General features: G+C 43.5%; 1 protein-coding gene and 1 long non-coding RNA gene across 4 annotated transcripts in view; one reads left to right on the forward strand and one right to left on the reverse strand.

Annotated features, from left to right (window-relative positions):
• Window positions 1-2367: 2367 nt before the first annotated feature.
• On the reverse strand, window positions 2368-16012 carry LOC116795759. Its single transcript, XR_004360149.1, has 5 exons — window positions 13416-16012; window positions 10670-13369; window positions 10030-10179; window positions 7487-7724; window positions 2368-2464 (listed from the first exon to the last, which is right to left on the reverse strand). It is a non-coding gene; the product is annotated as an uncharacterized LOC116795759 (long non-coding RNA).
• A 507-nt stretch (window positions 16013-16519) lies between these two features.
• Window positions 16520-18404, forward strand: part of ATP2A2 (ATPase sarcoplasmic/endoplasmic reticulum Ca2+ transporting 2) — a 45564-nt gene continuing 43679 nt past the window's right edge. For all 3 annotated transcript variants that reach the window (XR_004360104.1, XM_032705416.1, XM_032705417.1), the window contains exons 1-2: window positions 16520-17295; window positions 18373-18390. Coding sequence is in view for 2 of the 3 variants with exons in the window: in XM_032705416.1 (XP_032561307.1) it covers window positions 17178-17295; window positions 18373-18390 (136 nt within the window). In the remaining variant the exon portion in view is untranslated. The remainder of the gene's footprint in view (window positions 17296-18372; window positions 18391-18404) is intronic.

The raw sequence follows: 18404 nt of genomic DNA on the forward strand, positions 1-18404 counted from the left end.
TGAGACCGGTGATGTGAGAGGTTAGACAGGAGCGGGAGCAGATTCCTGTGGGGCTTCACCAGCCAAATTCCTATCTAGGGAAAGGTTGCTACAGCAACTCTGAGCCTCCTGAGATACAGAAATTACTGTAATGGCTGCTGAAATGCCTCCCCACTGCTCTGAGACAGGATAAGGAAAATCCTCCCCTTTGATACAGAACAGTTGCCCACTGCCACACTTCACACCAGCTCTAAACAAGCACCAGGTTTCCTGAACTTTCCCAGGAGCTAATGGATACCTTACCCTTTCCCAAATGCAGTTCCTCATTTACATGTAATGCAAACATAGAAATAATAAACCTAAACATCACAAAACAAGGACTTCAGTTCCAACACCTTTTTTTTCCCATGGAGACCGTAAGAGAAAAAACAAATCATATGGCAGAAGTTAATATTCTGCTGAGTGGGCTGGACAGAATATAGAAACCTGTCCAAAGCCAAAATATGTCTTTTCCAGACTAGAGTTTGTGGTTTTCAAAAACCACATAGATGGAAAAAAACCATAAACAAAGCAAACCAGGACAAAACCCCTCAGAGCTCCTCAATGACTGTCAGCAGGTTTTTGGCTGCCCTCAGCCTGTGCCTGTTTTCCTCTGGCATCTGGCCCATTCACAGGTCGTTCAGTCCACTGGACTGTGTAATAAATACCAGACAGAGATGATGCTTTAGACAGAACAGGAACACTTGTGACTGAAACAGGTCCTGAATCTAGAATGGGGTGGCCTGAGGACAATCAGAGCATAAAAACAGCCAATGGTGTACACTGTAAGTGGAAAAACTTTCTCCAAATTGCTCCCGTTTCCCTTCTTTTCACTCCTCAACAACCCCGCTTGGTCTAGAAGCCAAAGCTGAAACAGCAGGATCAATGTTGTGGAGTAGTACCTGTGCTTACCTGAAATAACTGGATGTTGTTTAAAATTATTTCTTTAAAAACAGGAATCATAACTTTTGAACAGATGCTCAGTTTAAAACTCTTGTGGCATTTTGGCCACAACAAAAAGGACCAAATTCCCTTGGGAATAAATTTAGTCAAATCGATGAAGTTACCTCCTGGCTGAATTTGGCCCAACATGCCTAAAACATCCTTTGGGATTGTTCAATTCCTGCAGTTCCTGAAGGCTATAGTGTTTGGTGTCAGCATATGGCATTTTAGACTTTTTGACACAAGCTTGGTGTCATCAATAGAGTGTTTCATTGCTTTCTTACCTTTTGCCAGGTCTGTGAGCTTTTGGATTAGCCCTGAAAAGCTTGAGAACAAACTCTGCCTTCAGTATGACAAAATATCTTGCTCAGGTCAGAGAAAATTTTTATTTTTACTTCTCTCAGTTTAGTGTCTGCTGTGAAGATGATTCTCAGAGATCAAGAAAAGCATATAATGTTTAAAACAAAACATTTGTTAACCAAGGATTTCCTGGATATTTCTGCTTTCTTATTTATACTATGTCCTGGACCTTGTGAAATCACTGTTTAACTTTCAGTATTATTTATGGAAGCAAGCCTGTTGCTGTTTCCAGATCTTACAGAGAACCTTCAGTTTGCAGTTTCAGTACCAGGTGCATAGTCCTGGCTTAAATTAATCAACTAAAAAGCAACATACAGTAAGCACTTAACCCTCTCACGCCCTGGCTGAAACTTCACAGGTAGGATCTTTTCCTGCCTTGAAGCTCTCTCATTAGAGTCAGGTTCCTGGGTCCTAAAAGCTCCTCTTCTATGACAGTTTAGAATTTGGGAGTGCAGCAGAGGTGAATACTAATTTTGGGGCATTTCTGTTGTGCACAGAGAGAGATGTGAAACATTACCCCCTCAGTTATAGATATAAAAAGCCTAAGCATGAAAACAGATTCTAGGAAATGAACAATTTTTATGAGGTTTTGCATGCTGCCACTATTGATCAAAAGTCTTCAATCCACAATAGAGAGAGGCAGACAAGGAGTAATGATTCAGTGCAGTGAGTGTGTGCTAAATCATTATTAACCTCTGTGCTGTCACTGTGACTACTCTGACTTACAACCACGGGGGAAAAAATCAGCTGCAAGTGGAACCCTCCTCAGCACATGGGCCCTGGATTTGCAGGCTGTAGCATTATGTGTCATCATTCACAGCTGCATAAACCAAGTGCAAAGTAGTTTTTGAATGTTAGCAGATCAGAAATGAACGTTTTACATTCATTTGCATGAGCAGAAATGACCTGCATGTGGGAAGCTCACGTGGCTGCTGGTAATGGTTGCACGATAAGTGCTATAATGAAGGGGAAAGGATGAGAGAGAGTAATAATAAGTAACTAATTTAAAACTCTGCTCAGGTTCTCCCTTACCTTAGAGTCTTGCTGACACCTGTAGCTTTATGTCACATCACAGAAGACACATGGGATCGTTGCTCAGGCTTCGCCATCGCACCAGCAGCAGGTAAATCCACTCAGGAAGCTCCTGGGATGACACATAAAGGTATAAACTGATGATGGCAGGATGGAATATCATCATTTACCAATGGTTTTTTAAGACCTGGGAAAATTCGTCCCAAGGTCTTTATCTAAAAGAGAAAGTATTAAGGCTGCAAAGTCAGGCACACACAGAAATTAGAAAATTTCGGCATTAGAAAAAGCAGCCAGGAATCCTGTAATTAAAGATTCCTTTAGGGCATATACATGGAAAGGCAACCTTTATTCTGGCATTTTCTAACTTCAGTGTACTTGTAAATTATGTGCATTTTGGCAAAGATTTTGTATCTGTAAAATGTATATATTATATAGAACTGAATTAGTCTCTGATATATTTCTGCCTCATAAATATAGTTTCCTGTTTCCATGCTGGAATCTACAGCATTATCATATTCACATGCCAGTTGCTGGATTTATTCTTGATAATCCAAAGGCTGAGCCTGGACATGGCTCAGCCTCTCCAAATTTCAGTCTTATCTGGCATTTTTTCTAAGTCACCCAGATAAATTATCTCAATGTCCCGAGGGAAAGTGATTCTCTTGTCCAGGGGCTCTGGAGAGCTCCAATTTTTTTTCTTCATCTGACACACAATTATGAGCTCAAGTGCTAAGACTGATGAACAGATGTTTTTTTTCTTTTCCACTGATATAATTTTTTAAATGTATAATGTTGTACCAAGAATTTCAAAATAAAAGAAATAGTTTTTCAAACACTGAGTTAGCAAGAGTGTGGCAAATTTATTTCAGTGTGCAACAAGCCACATAAAGAAAGATCAACACAGTGAGTCCGAAAATAATCTTCCTGTAGAATTAGAAAAGTGGAAGAAAGGCTGGAGAAGCAGACCCACTAATCATCTTCTTGCAAATCATATAAGAACATGACATATTCATTTGCACTTGAACAGATTATTTTGTTCTCCAGAAGAAAGAAAAAAAAAGTTTCCTATAAATTTTTTCCCATAAATTAAATAAATGAGCTAACAAATTAGAAAAGAAAAAAAAGCATATTTAACTTTTATTGCATTCAAATTTTGAATTATAGACATGGCTCATTTTCATTCATGTCCTCTATCCATGATAGAACGTTCTGCAAAAGCAGTGAAACAGCTTTTGGTGGCTTCCTTTAAGTAGAAGTTACACAAACACTGGTCCCATTTAATTCAGTGAAAACTGAGGCCCCTGTTCGACCTGAGAGCAGAGCACAGAACCTTCAGTATTCCACCTGCACACCCATTCCACAGCTTCCTTCCCTCTTTCCTGCCCAGGTACACTTCCAGGGAAAAAAAAAAAAAAGGAGGTAGAGCATGAAGCATCCTCTGACATATTCAGAGAACTGATGTGTCCACTGAAAACATATTTGCAACATGCCAAGAACACAGACCATGTTTGGGTCAGGAGATCCTGCCTGCTCCCAGTGAGAGGTTAATGGAAGATGACTGTGCACGTTTGCTGCTGTTACTCAAATATCACTTCCTTATGGCAATATGCATTACTTAATCTGCAAAGGTCAATGAATTGCTCTTTAGTTCCTTCCAAATGCCTCAGCGGTGAACTTTGTCATTTTTAACACACATTTCTCAGCAAAGAACTGGTGGTACAGGTTTGAGGCTTAGAATGTCTCTGCACCTGCAAACACCTTTCACTGCACTGTATTTCCAGCACTTCCCACACAGCTTCAGAACTACCAGGCCTAAGCAGAGACTCCCCTGCAGAGTTCACTCTCAATTTGCAGAAGCTAAGCAATAACGAGTTCAATTATTACTTTTTTTTTAAATCTTCTTGTAATATAAATGATTAGCCAGATTACTGAATGTGAAACAGAAACAGAGATATAAGAAAACTGAGATATGTTATCAACTGCAGTGTGACCATGGTGAAGAGCAGTTCAGATGAGCAACTTACTCTGCATTAGATCACTTAAAAAAAGAGGTGGACCCAGTGCAGGTCAACAGCTTGTCCAAAGTGCATAAATGCACAGAGAATGGTATGAATGAGCACAGCCCTAATCCTGGGAGATGGACCCCACAGCTGCTGACTCCCCTTTTCACCCACGGGGGGCTCCCCTGGAACCAGGCGTGATTGTGTGGATCCCCAGAGCCTCCAGGTTTGGGGATAAATCCTGACCCAGTAGGATAGTTTGAATAGCACCAGAAATCTCCCTGCAGCACCAGGACTGCAGGGTTTAACTTAGCAGGTAGTGGAATGCACAAGCACAGCACAGAGACAAGACTGGGGAATTAGGCTGCTGGCAAGTAGCAGCTGAAAGCTGATTGAACACAACAGATTGGGCTTTCAGACTGGACAGATAGGCAGCAGCTATTTAAATGGAGCATTAACAGTTTTGCTCTTAATTATTTCCAAAACTCCCAGCTAATGCAAACTCAGTATGACATGTATTTTGGCCTCAATTAATTATTTGCTGTTTCTGTGGGAATGCAGTTAAAATAAAGCTGAGTGGTTTGTTGAGAATTTCTGCCTCTTTAAGGTCATTCTCTGAAGTGCTTGGCTTCTTTCTGCAAACAGCTGTCATGGAAGTAACTGAATCTATACCTCACAGAAATGTTCACTTTCTCCATTTCAAGTGGAATTTCTTTCTGAAATGACAGTGCCCTGCAAGCCAACAAATGGTCCCCGCTCTGCCCAGTGGCAGGTGGAAGGCCATGGAACTCCAGAGCTAAATGTGGAAACTTTATGCCTTCAGAAAAGGGAGATTCCTATCTTGCCTATCTTGCATCTTATTTTTTTGGTCTGGGAGGATCTGACATTGTTGCATTTCTATGTCTGGGACAGCTTTTTCTAGAATTTTCTAGAAGTATATTACTAGGAAGTTTTATCACAGATACTTATGTAGTTTGTCCTGTGAAAGCCACAACAGCTGGTTTACACCTCAAAGAATAAACAATTACTAATAAAAATGCCAGACCTCTCCCAAACATCTCTGAAATAAGAGAATGACCTTCCAAAACATGTTTCAACAGGCTGCTTTAATGCAGCTACTTCCAAAAGAGCTTTGTTCCTGTATCTGTATTTTCTATACATCCTTCTTGATACTCACCCTGTATAAAATACCTGGGATCTCTCATCAATACTAATCCAATATGGATCCAGACACACAATAGCACTTGTGACAGATGGGACAGAATGTACTGTGTGACATTTATTCAGCTTGTGAGAGGACAGACATATAAAGATTATGGCAGCATAAAATAAAAGAGGTTCATGTAGACAACACATGATCCAGAGGGAAGAACTGCTGGCTGGCACAAAGCCAACCCATCAAAAATCTGACACATATTTCTACTGTCATGGTGAATTTATAGCCTGAGATTTTGATATTCTCTTCCATAAAAACCCCATTCAATGTCTCCTTTTTATTTCATCACACTTGGAGAGGGAGAATGTCCTCTCCCCAAATTGAAGTGAGAATGAATTTAACTGAACCTCTTTTCTAATCAGAATAATTGAATTGATTCCTCTTTGAGCCAAAACAGCAAAAAACCAAACTACTGGTACTGTTTTGGTGTACCATGGCCCTCAGGCCTCTTGTTTGGATGATTCAGAAGGAATCAAAATGTACACAAAGAGTAACAAAACCCAACTTTGTGTGTCAGCCAGGACCAAACAAAAGGATTTAACTGGAAAGTCTTGGTTCCCAGCAGCGACCACAGTTTTTCAAGGAAAAATTGTTAATGTATAAAGCAGTTGAGATGAGCTGCACACATCCCATGTCACATGGACAGACATCCCTTTCCCATCAGCCATGATGTCTGTACAGAAAGAAACACAGAAGCAACAGAAGTTGTTCATGGCTCCAGCACCCAAATTCAGCATGAAATGGCTATAAAATGCTGATTCCGGTATTCTGAGGCCTTAACAGATGTCACAAGACAGAACCAACTTGTCTCAATTACGAGGATATTGGATGCTCCAAATTTTCTTAGGGATGATGAGCATCCCCAGGTTTTGAAGGAATACCTGCCAGGTTCCCACAGCTCAGCGATTGGACATTTTTTAAAAAGTGGTGCTTGCCTTTAAAGGTCAGTTTAATCAGGGAGATCTCTCTGCTTTGCAGAGCAGCAGGGAATTCTGCACAGCAAATATGAATTAGCAAATCCACTTATCCCCTCCTACAGTTGTCATAAACAGGTGCTACGTGGATCCAGGCCAGAAACAATCCATGTCTTTACCATTCTCAAGGAGATTTTCATTTGTCTTTCTTCTTAAGTCTTTTCTGTGACATCTGAAATGAGAAAGCTCTTGTATCTGCAAGGTAATCAAGTTCACATTTGGGAATGGTACATGAACTCAACACACTGCCCCGAGGCTCAGGCCTGAAGGAATTTCAACTGTGCAGAGATGGAATATGCAAAGACAGGAGGTGGTTTAACCCAGCAGGCACCAAACCCCACACAGCCCCTGCTCACACACCACAGTGCACCAGCTCCTGGGAAGAAAATTAACTCTATCCCAGCCAAAAGCAGGACAGGGCGACATGGTGACATTGCTAACTGTGAGACTAGATGGGAATTGTTGGATTGCAGAGGCAGATGTGCATGGCAAATTGTATGTTTTGGAACAACAGTGCTTCTCACTCCCTTTGCACAGGTACAAAGAGCTCCACAAGTGTTGCTCCAGCTCGGTGCCGCCGGGAGCTCCCCAGGTGAAGGCAGCACCAACCAGTGCAGCCGAGCCAAGGTGGAGCAGCAACACTGCTGGTTGTATTCCTCCAGTGCTGCAGAATTTCTGGCTGCCACACCTCAGGTATTCCTGGAGTACCTGGTGCTCCTCCTCCCCCTCCTGAGTGGCTGATTGGAGCTCCAATGTGGCCCTAATTTTGCAGCAAGTCTCAACAGGTAGAGTAAACAGTCCCCAGCATTCCTGGCACAGCAGAGCAGACTGAGCAGGAATTGTCTTTTAGCAGTTGCTATCCACAAGAGACAGGCTATATTTTCCAGTTAGGATAAAATTTTGGATAAAAGTTATGAACTCCAGATAGACAGTTTGCACTGTACCTTCCATTTCAGGTATAGATGTGAAATAGATTCTTGAATTTGCAGTCAGAACAAGGCAGGACAACGTCTGAAAAAGCTTTTGCTTTCTGTTTGCAGACACTGGAAAAGAAAATCTGTTTTCTCCTCAGTGGAGTGAGCTTTAATCCAAGCTTCATTTCTCTAGTCCATGGAAGGCAACATTACACAAATGTGTCCAAAAAGCACAATTTGGTACTGTAAGTTTTCCACATTTCCTGTGCTGTAAACAAGAAAATTAGATTATTTAATTTTTGATTTTATTTAATTATTCTCTCATACCTCATATTTATCTCTTTGGCTGCCTATCACTATATTGCCACTGAATTTTGTCACTAAATGCCATTATTTTATTATAAAAACAGGGCAGAAAGAAAATAGGGCCCACATGGGCCAGTGTTAGAGTTAGAACTGTATTTTTTTAAAATTCCAATCCATTGTTTATTTAAAAAAAAGGCAGAATCTTCATCTACTATGCACTTGGATTTTAAACAGTATTTTGCCCAGTTCAAAGATTCTGTATTATGTCTCCAGCTGGCTTTTTCTTAGAGCTATACAGCTGGAGCACAAAAGTGTTCTGAAATGTCCCAACTGAATTTCAAATGAATATCAGAAATAGGCAAGGATATACATGATACATGCAGAATATGTGTCTGGGGAAATCACAGAAGATCTAGTTTCCACTAGTTGGTTATGCATAAATTATTTAGGCAGTAAGCCTGTTGATTAGCTGGAGGCAAAGATATCTATTTTAGATGTACTTATGGTCAGGATTAACTCATGAAACTTGGATGGCATTGTCCATGAAACAGCTAAAATCATTTCAGCAACCTCTTTCAAAAATTAGATAGTCTCTTGTTGTAGCACTTTTTAATTTTTATAAATGATTTTTTTTACTTTTTCCTTAACAAATAGGACAGGATTTTTGAAAATCATGTGATAAATGTCTTACAAAACTACACCAGAAACTATTTAGGGTGACTGGAGAAGAAAGAGGACTGGGAGCCAGGAGACCATTTCTATTTCTAGTTCTGCCATAGACTGTGTGACTGTGACTTTGAACCTCAGCTCCCGTTCCTGTGAAATGGGGATGATAATCCTGTTCTCTCAGGGATGTTCTAGAACACAAATTTCATTTTCATGGAGGTTTATGAAACGCTCGAAACCCCGGATTGGAAGCTGCAAATGCAAATAATAAATCAAGTAACAGCAACCACAGTATCAGTACTACTATTATTATTACTGCTAATAATAATAATAATAATAATAATGTTTGTTAATGTTATTAATATTAAATTATAAGCTTGATAGCATTGTTCTCAACCTGCACACAGCAGGAAAATCCTTGTAGCTCACTTCTAGGAACAGGAATGCTGCCGGCACAGTTTCAACATGGGAGTGGAAAAGAATTCTTTAAGTTCTCCATCTGAGCAATTGTAGGTGGTAAAATGAATATCTTTTCAATACTGCTTTGTGACATGGGAGCAGAAGCGTCTTTAAGAGTTTAAAAGTATTTTTAAAATATGACTCAGGGGAGGTTTTCTTTTTCTAACAGAACTGGGGAAAAAAAAAACCCACCCAGGAGTTAAACAATCTTTTAGAAATCCAAAACCTTGAAATAGAACGAGAATTGTAGGTCAGGATAATTCGAGTTCACATGCAACACCATTGACATATAATAAATCTATAAGAAGCAGAGATAACCAGATCTCTCATACTGGAAGCCTTGAGCTCTGAGAGATAAACCATAAGAATTTTTGTTCTGTGAGTGACCAAAAACTACCAGAGGTAATTTGGGAGGTTAAAGCCTCTTTGAAAATCTCTCATGTCTGTGAAACACTTATATAGGTTGTATTGAGTGGTAGAAATGAGGTGAGGAAGTGGAAACGTAGCAGATCAATAAAACATTTAATCCACTAAAGGAAAACGTGTTCAGGCTTGGTTAGAGTCACATTAATAGAGAATGAAGACAGTCCAGCAGCTTGTCTTTTCCTCCTGAGCAGCCCATGTTAGGAAGCATTTGTGAAGGCCTTAGGAAAGGTAGGGGAAGGTGACAGACACACTGTAATTGTATCCATTAATCTTACCACAAAAATATTGCCTTTTAAAAAAACAAAACCTGGTGGATTGCAGGTTTCACAGATTTCTGAGGGTTCAGACTGGAAGAATTTAACTGGTGAATCAAACAGAGCATTTGGTTTCAATCCCTCATTTTGTCTTATTTCATGAGAGAGAAAAAAAAAATTCCTTAAAAGAATTTTATATTAAATAACCAGTAAAAGAGCTTGTTTGATGGTACACAAGAACTTTATCAGTGTCTGAAAACTGAAGTGTGTTACTTCACTGTGTTACTAATAACTACCTATGACTTTGGAGGAAATCCTCCACAAGGAACACAGAAATTTCAGCTTGTGTCATATCACAAAGTGTCACACATCTAAGAGAAGTGGTAGTCATGTGCCATCAGTCCCAAACAATGGCTGAAAATGGAGTCATCTCCATGACTAAGGGAAGCTTTTCAATCTTACATTATTGCTGCTCCAATGGAGTGCACCTGCATGTCTTCCCTTCAGTCTTGAAAAGTCAGACAATGTGACTTTTTACTGTGATTCAGCAAATCTGTGGAAGGACAGACGCCCGTGGCATGGTGGAGCTGTTCATGTTACCGTGCTACAACACTGAAAAAAAGGAAATATTGTTGTGTAAACACCTTGATTACAGCTTCTGACGGGGTCAAGAGATTAAAAAAAGAAAGAAAATGTTTCAAAAACAAGTCATTCAGACGGTTCACTTTAACTGAGGAGTGTTACTGTACAAAGCCTGAGTAAATAAAAGGTGAAAAGATAAAAAACTGGCATTACTGAGCTACCTCCTGGTTGTCACTGCTGGTCTCAGACAAATATAAATATCAACATGCACAGACTAATACAAATATATAAGAAGTGTAGCTGTTTGTACTTTTCTTGGACATCCTTTCCTTCATCCATCCTATCCCAGATGGGATCATGCAAAGCAATGTGCATGAGCACAATCCACTGTTTTGCTTTCAGTGTGTAAAACTGGTTTTGTTCCCAGGAATATCTATGAAGCAGGAAAGGAATTTGAATTTATAGTGTCCCTAGAGAGGGATACAATGGTACTATAAATCCAGAGCAATTATTGCCCTACCTTGTAGCTGGGAGGTTCCAGGACTTTTCATCAGCCCACCGAGGACCAGGGGATCTCACCTGGCCCCGAGTATTATAAACAGTGTAAAATACATCCTGCAGAGAGTGAAAGGTAAACTCTAAATGCCACATTAGTATCTCTAACATACTCAAGAAACACAAAAAGAAACCAGTTTTAACACTGTAAGAAACAAGGCTGTGTTGTGTGTTCACGTGTCCAGTTTCAAACTGGTTCTGCTCTCCTGACTGAGGGCTTCCAAACTGAAGCCACTTCTTTGCTCAGCAAGTGGTGGCCCATGTCCTGGAGGAAAATAATTCAACTTTTATTGCACTGTTAAGTTCTACAGATCATACTATACAGTATGATCACAGCTATGACACTACAATTACCCATCAACTCATTGCAGATATAGAATACAGAGCAATTCTGTAGCACCTTACAAACAACAAACTGCCATTTTACAAATACTGTGCTCGGCCACACAGCCCCCCACAAGCTCTGCAGGATCCTCAGCCCCTTCTACAGAGAGCACAACTGAGATACAGAGAGCACAACTGAGATCCAGAAGCCCACAAGGAATATTTACATAGGAAAAAAATGGCAGCGAGCTGCCAAATTAATCAGAATTAGACCTTAATTAGATGGAAAATTCAGGTCAGGATGAGATAAGAATTCAAATCTCGTGGGCACCAACCAGTGCTTTATTTCTAAAGTTGTTGTGCATTTTTAAGATAACAGCCAAGATGATTCCTTTTCCAGAGAAACAACTTGGCCATCAAATATGGATAACTTATTTTTTTTAGATATGTACCGTGGATCTTGGTTCTGACATAATGTTTCTCTCTCCCATACTTTTAGATTTCCTACTGAAATCAGAATGGAATAGACAGAAAGATTTTTCCAAGCAGGGAAATGGACATTATTGTGGCAAATACTCTAATGGAGTCTTCAGCGACAAACCAAATGACTGTAAATAAGATAAAGAAATAAAATAAGAGATGTACCAACCCAAACTGTGATCTCTTATAGTTACTCTCACTGAGATCAGAATTCCAAGGCAGCAAGGAGCTGCTTTGTGCAGGAACAGTGATCCAGTTCTAGAAATCTCCCAGCAGCAACACTATCCTTCGTGTTCACATTCTCTTGGTCTCTGTGGAAGTCAAATTCTACCTGCTGCTGATACAGGAACACACATTGCCAAGGAATCAAAATTATTCAGAATAAACTCAGATCACCTTAATTATCAACATTCAAACTCATATTTTATCACTGATTTCTCTGCTGGGTTTGTGTAATTGTTTCATGTCAGGATTTTTTTGCATTTTGCTGTTTAAGCTATAAGCTTCTTAAAGGGGGAGACAGGAAAAAAACCCCTCGACATAATACCGTGAAATCAAAGAGCAAGCTGACTGGAAAAAACAGTTACTATATTTAAACTGCATTATCCTATGACAGAACTGCAGATTTAAAACCTTTCCACTTTGATACAGCATTTTTGCAGCATTTTAATGTGCCTTAGTAGATTTCAACTGGCTGAAACATTTTAATAACTGTAATTTCAGAGGAATAAAATAGTACAGTGGGAGGAAGAAACAATGCCCCCATTTGTCACTCATGAAGACCTGGATTTGAAATCAGCTAGGGAGATGAGCAATGAGTTTGGTGGTCTCAGCCTAAGCCCCATCAGGCAATTAGCCAGGCTGCAAAAATCATGACATAATTTGGCACAATTAAGCACAAGATGATCACTTTGTCTATGTCCACTGAAAGAGATCCAGGCCTGAAATAATAAGGCTATTGCAGGTCAGCATTCAAGTGTATTGGTTCAACAACTGGCATTTTGTGTGGTGCCCTTCTGTGCTGTGTTTAGCTCCACTCAAAACTATCAATCTGGTTTGAAAATCGAGCTACAAAACGTATGTTTTTGTGTACAGCAAGAGACAATTCACATTATGACCAGTAACTCTGCTGTGAATCTGCTTTGCAGCAATAGGGATGACTTAATGTTATTGCAATTCGAAGGAAAGCATCCTGCAGTCTTCTCTCAGGCCAAATTCCCATTTACTTCAATTAGTAAGCATTACAGGAACTGTTTTAATGCTGCTGCCTGATGTGTTGGCTGCTTCTTCTTAATATATTACAGCGAAAAAAGATAGTAGGCCAAATGTATGAATACATCCTTCCATTATGTGAATGGAATTTCATCAAGGCCAAAGCTGCCCCATTTTGTTGCGTTGCTTTCTGAGGTACCGCTCTGAGGGGTTCCAGTCTAAAAACAAACTGCAACTTCACGGCAGCAAAATAAATCGATTTTCCTTCCTTAAAAAGGGAGAATGCAAAGCTCCCTGCACCTGCTGGGAGTATGAATCACCTGGAGCTTTCACGGGCTCGGTGCTTAAGGCAGAGCTGAGGTGCTGTCACTCTGATTTGGGTCAAGATAACCACCTTCTTTAAGAGACAAGGCAAATGGCATCAGAAGCTTCATGAATCCTTGCAGAGAGATGGGAAACAACACTGATTTCAACTCACAATTCTAAATTTGTATGATATCAAGTGATGCCAAATTTAGCAGGTACTGCTTCTGCGGCAGTGTCTACATGGGTATTTGTAGCACATTCTGCACTGTTCTGTCTAGACCAAGCACTGTATCTGCAAATGTTCTTCAAAAGTGTAGCTGCCAGAAGATTTGGAAGGTGTCACCTGCAAAGAAATCCTCATTGGTCAGCAGGGTCAGTCAAGGTGTCACCTGCAAAGAAATCCTCATTGGTCAGCAGGGTCAGTCTTGCACATCTGGGGAAAGACAGGGAAACAACTGTGGAGGAAACGCAGAGGTTATTCTGCTCCGGGGGAGAAAGAACTGTAGAACGGTCCTTAATTCAGTCATTCTTCTCTCAAAATTCCCTGAACCATAACACAACACATGACAGAAATAAACACAGGCAGAGAACTGTCCAGAATCTTTCCAGATTTTATGTTGGGTCTATGCTCAAAATGGAAAAATAGGGGAAGAATGAAGTCATCTAATAATGCATGAGAGAGAAACAATGAAAGTGGAGTTTACAAACTGTGGCTGAGCTAGTGGATCCCAGAGAATAGCAAGAGTTCTCCAGGATTCACTAGAATGCAAGCTCTCTTTGCCTTCCCAGCAGCATTTCCTCCTGCTAACAAGTTAGACTGAAAGAACACCATATCTACTTTATCATACACTCTGCCAAGCCCTAATTGCACATGCCATGGCTCTGGTATGCTTAAAATATTTTTCCATGAGCCTTTTTGGAAACAGGCACAGAAAGGAAACCAAGAATGACATAAGAAGTATATCACAGGGAGAAATAATATGAAATGCAATCTGGGATTCTTTCTAATGTAATTTTGTTTTGCAAATTGCTACTGATGTTTGATTGTAATACTTAAAAATAGCAAGAAAATGAAAGGCAGGAGTTTCAAGTCCTTTGCAGGTGCTCTTGTATGTGAAGGGTAGTAAACATGCTTGTCTGTAAAAATACTGCTGTGGTAAATGTATTTTTACAAAAAACTACATATAATGCAGGTTATATTAACTTGGTAGAAGGGAAGAAACTACTCACATAGATATACTGTGCTGTTAATCAGTGAAATACATTAATTCAAGTCGCGGGTGTTATCCTGTATATGATCATTTTGGAAATTATATACTTTTGAATGTTGCATATGTACATAGTTGTGTGTTAGAGGATACTAAAAACTTAGGTGTGTGTTAGGTAGGCCTGTGATAGGCATTTATCAGGAGTTTTGTTGGCGCTGAGTGCATATTTTCAAAGATATATTGGTTTAATTGCAGATGCATGTGCACCTTGTGACTTTGGTTTTGGTTTGGGGATGATGGGATCATGTGCTCATACAATATCAAGAAAACCACTACAACTGGTTAAGAAACATACAGTAAACTATATGAACCATATACAACTGCCACACTGACATTCTTTACCTCTATAACAGGCTATGTCTATGTCTAGGTGCAGTGTGAGGTTGTGGTATGAAAAGGAACATAACTGTACTGAGGCAACATTTGGCCACGCTGATTAATCCTGCTGATAAGCAAGATAAAATTAATATGGGCATGGCATGGAATAAGTAATTGCCTTACCTGAACTAGGTCATCAGATCTAACTCACGAATTTTCATTCAGAGTTGCCCTGTGAAGTGTAGGCTGTCAAGCCCTCCTTACCTGGACCTTGGCCAGCCACAGAGGAGTCTTTTAGAGCAGTTGTGCTTTTGTTAGAAAGGATATAGGGCCACATATACCTTAGAACATCACCATTTTATATGGGGTGTCCCCTCTCCATCCTTCTTTTGCTAACACAGAGACAGGACTAAGATATTTCATTCCAGATCAGACATACAGTTTCTTATATCGTGGTGCCGTGGGTGGTTTATAAGTGATGGAAATGCAGATTGTATGTAGGATCTGCATTTATGTAAGCCAGCACACATGTAGGGATCAGCTTTTCTATTTGCACACGCATATATATACAAGAATATCTCTTGGCACCAAGTTTTAAAGGGAAGGTGTTTACACTGTGTGCTGAATTACTTGCTGTGTTGTGTGCGTGTTGCAGGTGTATTAATGTCAGTTGGCGCTGATTTCTCTGTTTTGTGTTCATTGAAGTGTCTGTGAATTGCCGGGTGGGATGGCTGGATGAGGCAGTTTTCTGTGTTCTGTATCAGCGCCGAGATACGGCGCTGAGGAAAGCTGGGATCTCACCCCACACACGGCGCTGAAATCACACCCTGCAGCTCATTCCTCCTCACGTTATCGCCGCGCGAGCCGGGGCTGAGTGTGCTGTCACTGGGATGTGTGCGACGGGAACGGGGGGAGCTGTGCAGAGGACATTGCTCGGTGCCAGCGCAGGGCAGGACCTCTGGGGAAGAGGACACGAGGGGACACGGCCCTCACCTCTGCGCCCTCGTGATGGGTGAGGCTCCTGTCACGGCAGCACTTGGTGCAGCCCTACAGAATCACTGTAGGCGCTGGGGTTGGAAAGGACCTGTGGAGATTATCCAGTCCAACCCCTGCCAAGGCAGGGTCACCTGGAGCAGGTGGCACGGGAACGTGTCCAGGTGGGTTTGGGGTTTCTTCAGAGAGGGAGAACCCACGCCCTGCTGGGCAGCCTGTACTCACACCCTCACACTGACTGCATGATGCTCCTGTCACGACTGAGTTAGGGGCCGACACCACACTAGCAGTCTTGACCGGATGATGCTCCTGTCGCGACAGAGGTGGGGGCAACCCCACACTCACCCTTTGAACGAACGATGTCCCTGTTATGACTGAGGTGGGGGCAACCCCACGCTCACCCTTTGCCTGGATGAAGCTCGTATGACGACAGGGCTGAGGGCAGCCCTCACAGGACGGCTGGTGCTCCTGTCACGACACGCGCCGGTGCAGCCCCGCGCCAGCACCGCCTCGACGCCTATCGCGACAGCGCGGCAGCAGCTCCCCCTCAGGGGGCGGCCCTGCTCCCCTTCGGGCGCGGGTTGAGGCCGGCACAAGAGGGCGGTTCACGTGGGGGCAGCGGGGGCGGGAAGGCGGCCGCCGCACCTGAGGGGCCGTCCCGGTGCGCAGCGGAAGCGCGGCCACCGCCGCATGAGGAGCCGAGCGCCGTGAGGGAGAACGGGCAGGGGAACGACCCGCGCTGCGCAGCGGCCGCACCACCGCCATCGCCTCAGCGCGGCGGGGCGGGGCTGAGCGCTGGCTCCGCCCCGCGCCGCGGCCCCGCCAATGAGCGGCGTCCACATGCCGCGGCGGCGAGCGCGGCCCGGGCGGCCCCCGAGTTACATTAGAGCGGCCGCCGCCGCTGCGCGCCCGGAGCGAGCGGAGGCAGCGGCGGGCGCGGGGGAGTCCCAACCGTGACGGCGACCAGCGGCCTGGGCCGGCCAGGGGGAGCATCGGGCCGCTAGAGAAGGGAGGGCGTGATTCCAACCCTTCGTGGGCAGCGGGGCGGCTGCGCCTTGTTCTTCCCCACCCCCCCCGCGCCGCGCCGTTATCGCCCTCCCGTTGCTGGGGGCGGCTCGGGGCCGCTGAAGGCGAGCGGAGAGGCCGCTCGGCCACCTGGACGCGGCCCGTCCCTGCAGGGACCCGCCGCGCCCCCGAGGCGACAGCGGCTCCGGGGGCCCGCGGCTCCCCCCCGGCCGAAGCCCCTGGTCCCCGCCGGAGAGGCGGCTCGGCTCCCTCGGAGGCGTGTGGGGTGGGAGGGGGTGGGGGCTTTTTTTTTTTTTTCTTTTTAGCGGCTTTCCCTTTTTTCTCCATTTTTTTTTTTTTCATTTTTTCCCTGCCCCTCCCGGCCGCCGCTGTGAGGAGTGAGGTGGGCTGCTCTGTCGTGTGGGGGTCTATGGTGGTAGCACGGGGGTGGTGAGGGCTGAGCAGGGGTCTCGCCGCCGCGCCCGCCGCCGCTGAGGAGGAGGAGGAGGAGGAGAGGGAGGAGGAAGAGGCGAGGCACGGCACCATTTGCTGCTCCCTGCCCCGGCCATGGAGAACGCGCACACAAAGACTGTGGAGGAAGTTTTGGCTTATTTCGGCGTCAACGAGAGCACCGGGCTCAGCCTCGAGCAAGTCAAGAAGCTGAAGGAGAAATGGGGCTCCAACGGTAGGTGAGGCGGCCCCGCCGCCGGGATGCTGCCGCCGGCCTCGCCCTCTCCCCGCTCGGCTCTCTCTCCCACCCCTCTCTCCTCTCCCCCATCCTTCCCGGGGCCCTGTGCGAGGCCTAACGCGTGTGCACTGGCAGAGCCGGCATCTCTTCCAGGACCCGGAATAGGAGCGAGGGAGAGAAGATGGCTGACTTGAACTCCACCTCGTGGGTTTCTTTCAATCCCGAGCTCGCAGGGCTGCTCTGGGGTGGAGGATGTCACCTCCGATCCCTTTCACCTTAACGGTGGGAAACCTCCTTCCATTCTGAATTGACGCCCCTTGGGGTTTAGTATTTTTATATTTTTTTGTCCGTCTTGACCTTCATTTTTCCTCGCTTTTCAGCGCCTTTCTGCCCCTTATTTTGTATTCTTCTCTCCAGTCGGGACATAGAATTCAGCCAATAAGGTGTTTCTTTTTTTTTTAATCCTTACTGCTTGGCCGTCCTAGTCCCTTCTGAACTCCCGTGCCGTTGTGTAAAATTGAAAATCTGTGAGAAGATTATACGGTGAAGGTGTTTTTTTTTTTAGCTTTAACGCTGCTTTTATGCCTCTTGGATTACTAAATCTTGTTGCGGGGAAATAAAGAGGAGAGCAGAAATAAGGGAATACCCTTAAAATGGAGGAAAGAATTTGAAACACTTTGAAACAAGTTTGATGGTTTGGGGTGTTTTTTCTAAGTGAATGTGGAAGAAAAGCTTTGTCAGAAAGCGTTTGAAAAGCATATTGAGCCTTTGACCCTTTGTGTGCAGCAACAGCACAAGCCCCACAGCTGGCCGGAGTGATGACTTGGCTGAATTATAACCCTTGGCACATTCCGGCGAACCTTTGTGTCTTAAAACGCAAAACTCTCAGGCCCATTCACGTAGTGTGGTGAAAAGAGCCACCTTAATGTGGCTTTTAGTGTGTCTGTCAAATCCAGCCCAGCTGAGTGTGTAATTCAGGAACACTACCTGGTGGATGCCTTATAACGCTCTAACGTGTTTCTTCAATGATTTCTTTCCTCTGACATGCTTCCTGGAAAAACCTTCCACGGACAGAGTTGCCGGCTGAGGAAGGTGAGCACGTTTGT

Source organism: Chiroxiphia lanceolata, chromosome 18 (genome assembly GCF_009829145.1).
Source record: "Chiroxiphia lanceolata isolate bChiLan1 chromosome 18, bChiLan1.pri, whole genome shotgun sequence".
Classification (NCBI taxonomy): domain Eukaryota; kingdom Metazoa; phylum Chordata; class Aves; order Passeriformes; family Pipridae; genus Chiroxiphia; species Chiroxiphia lanceolata.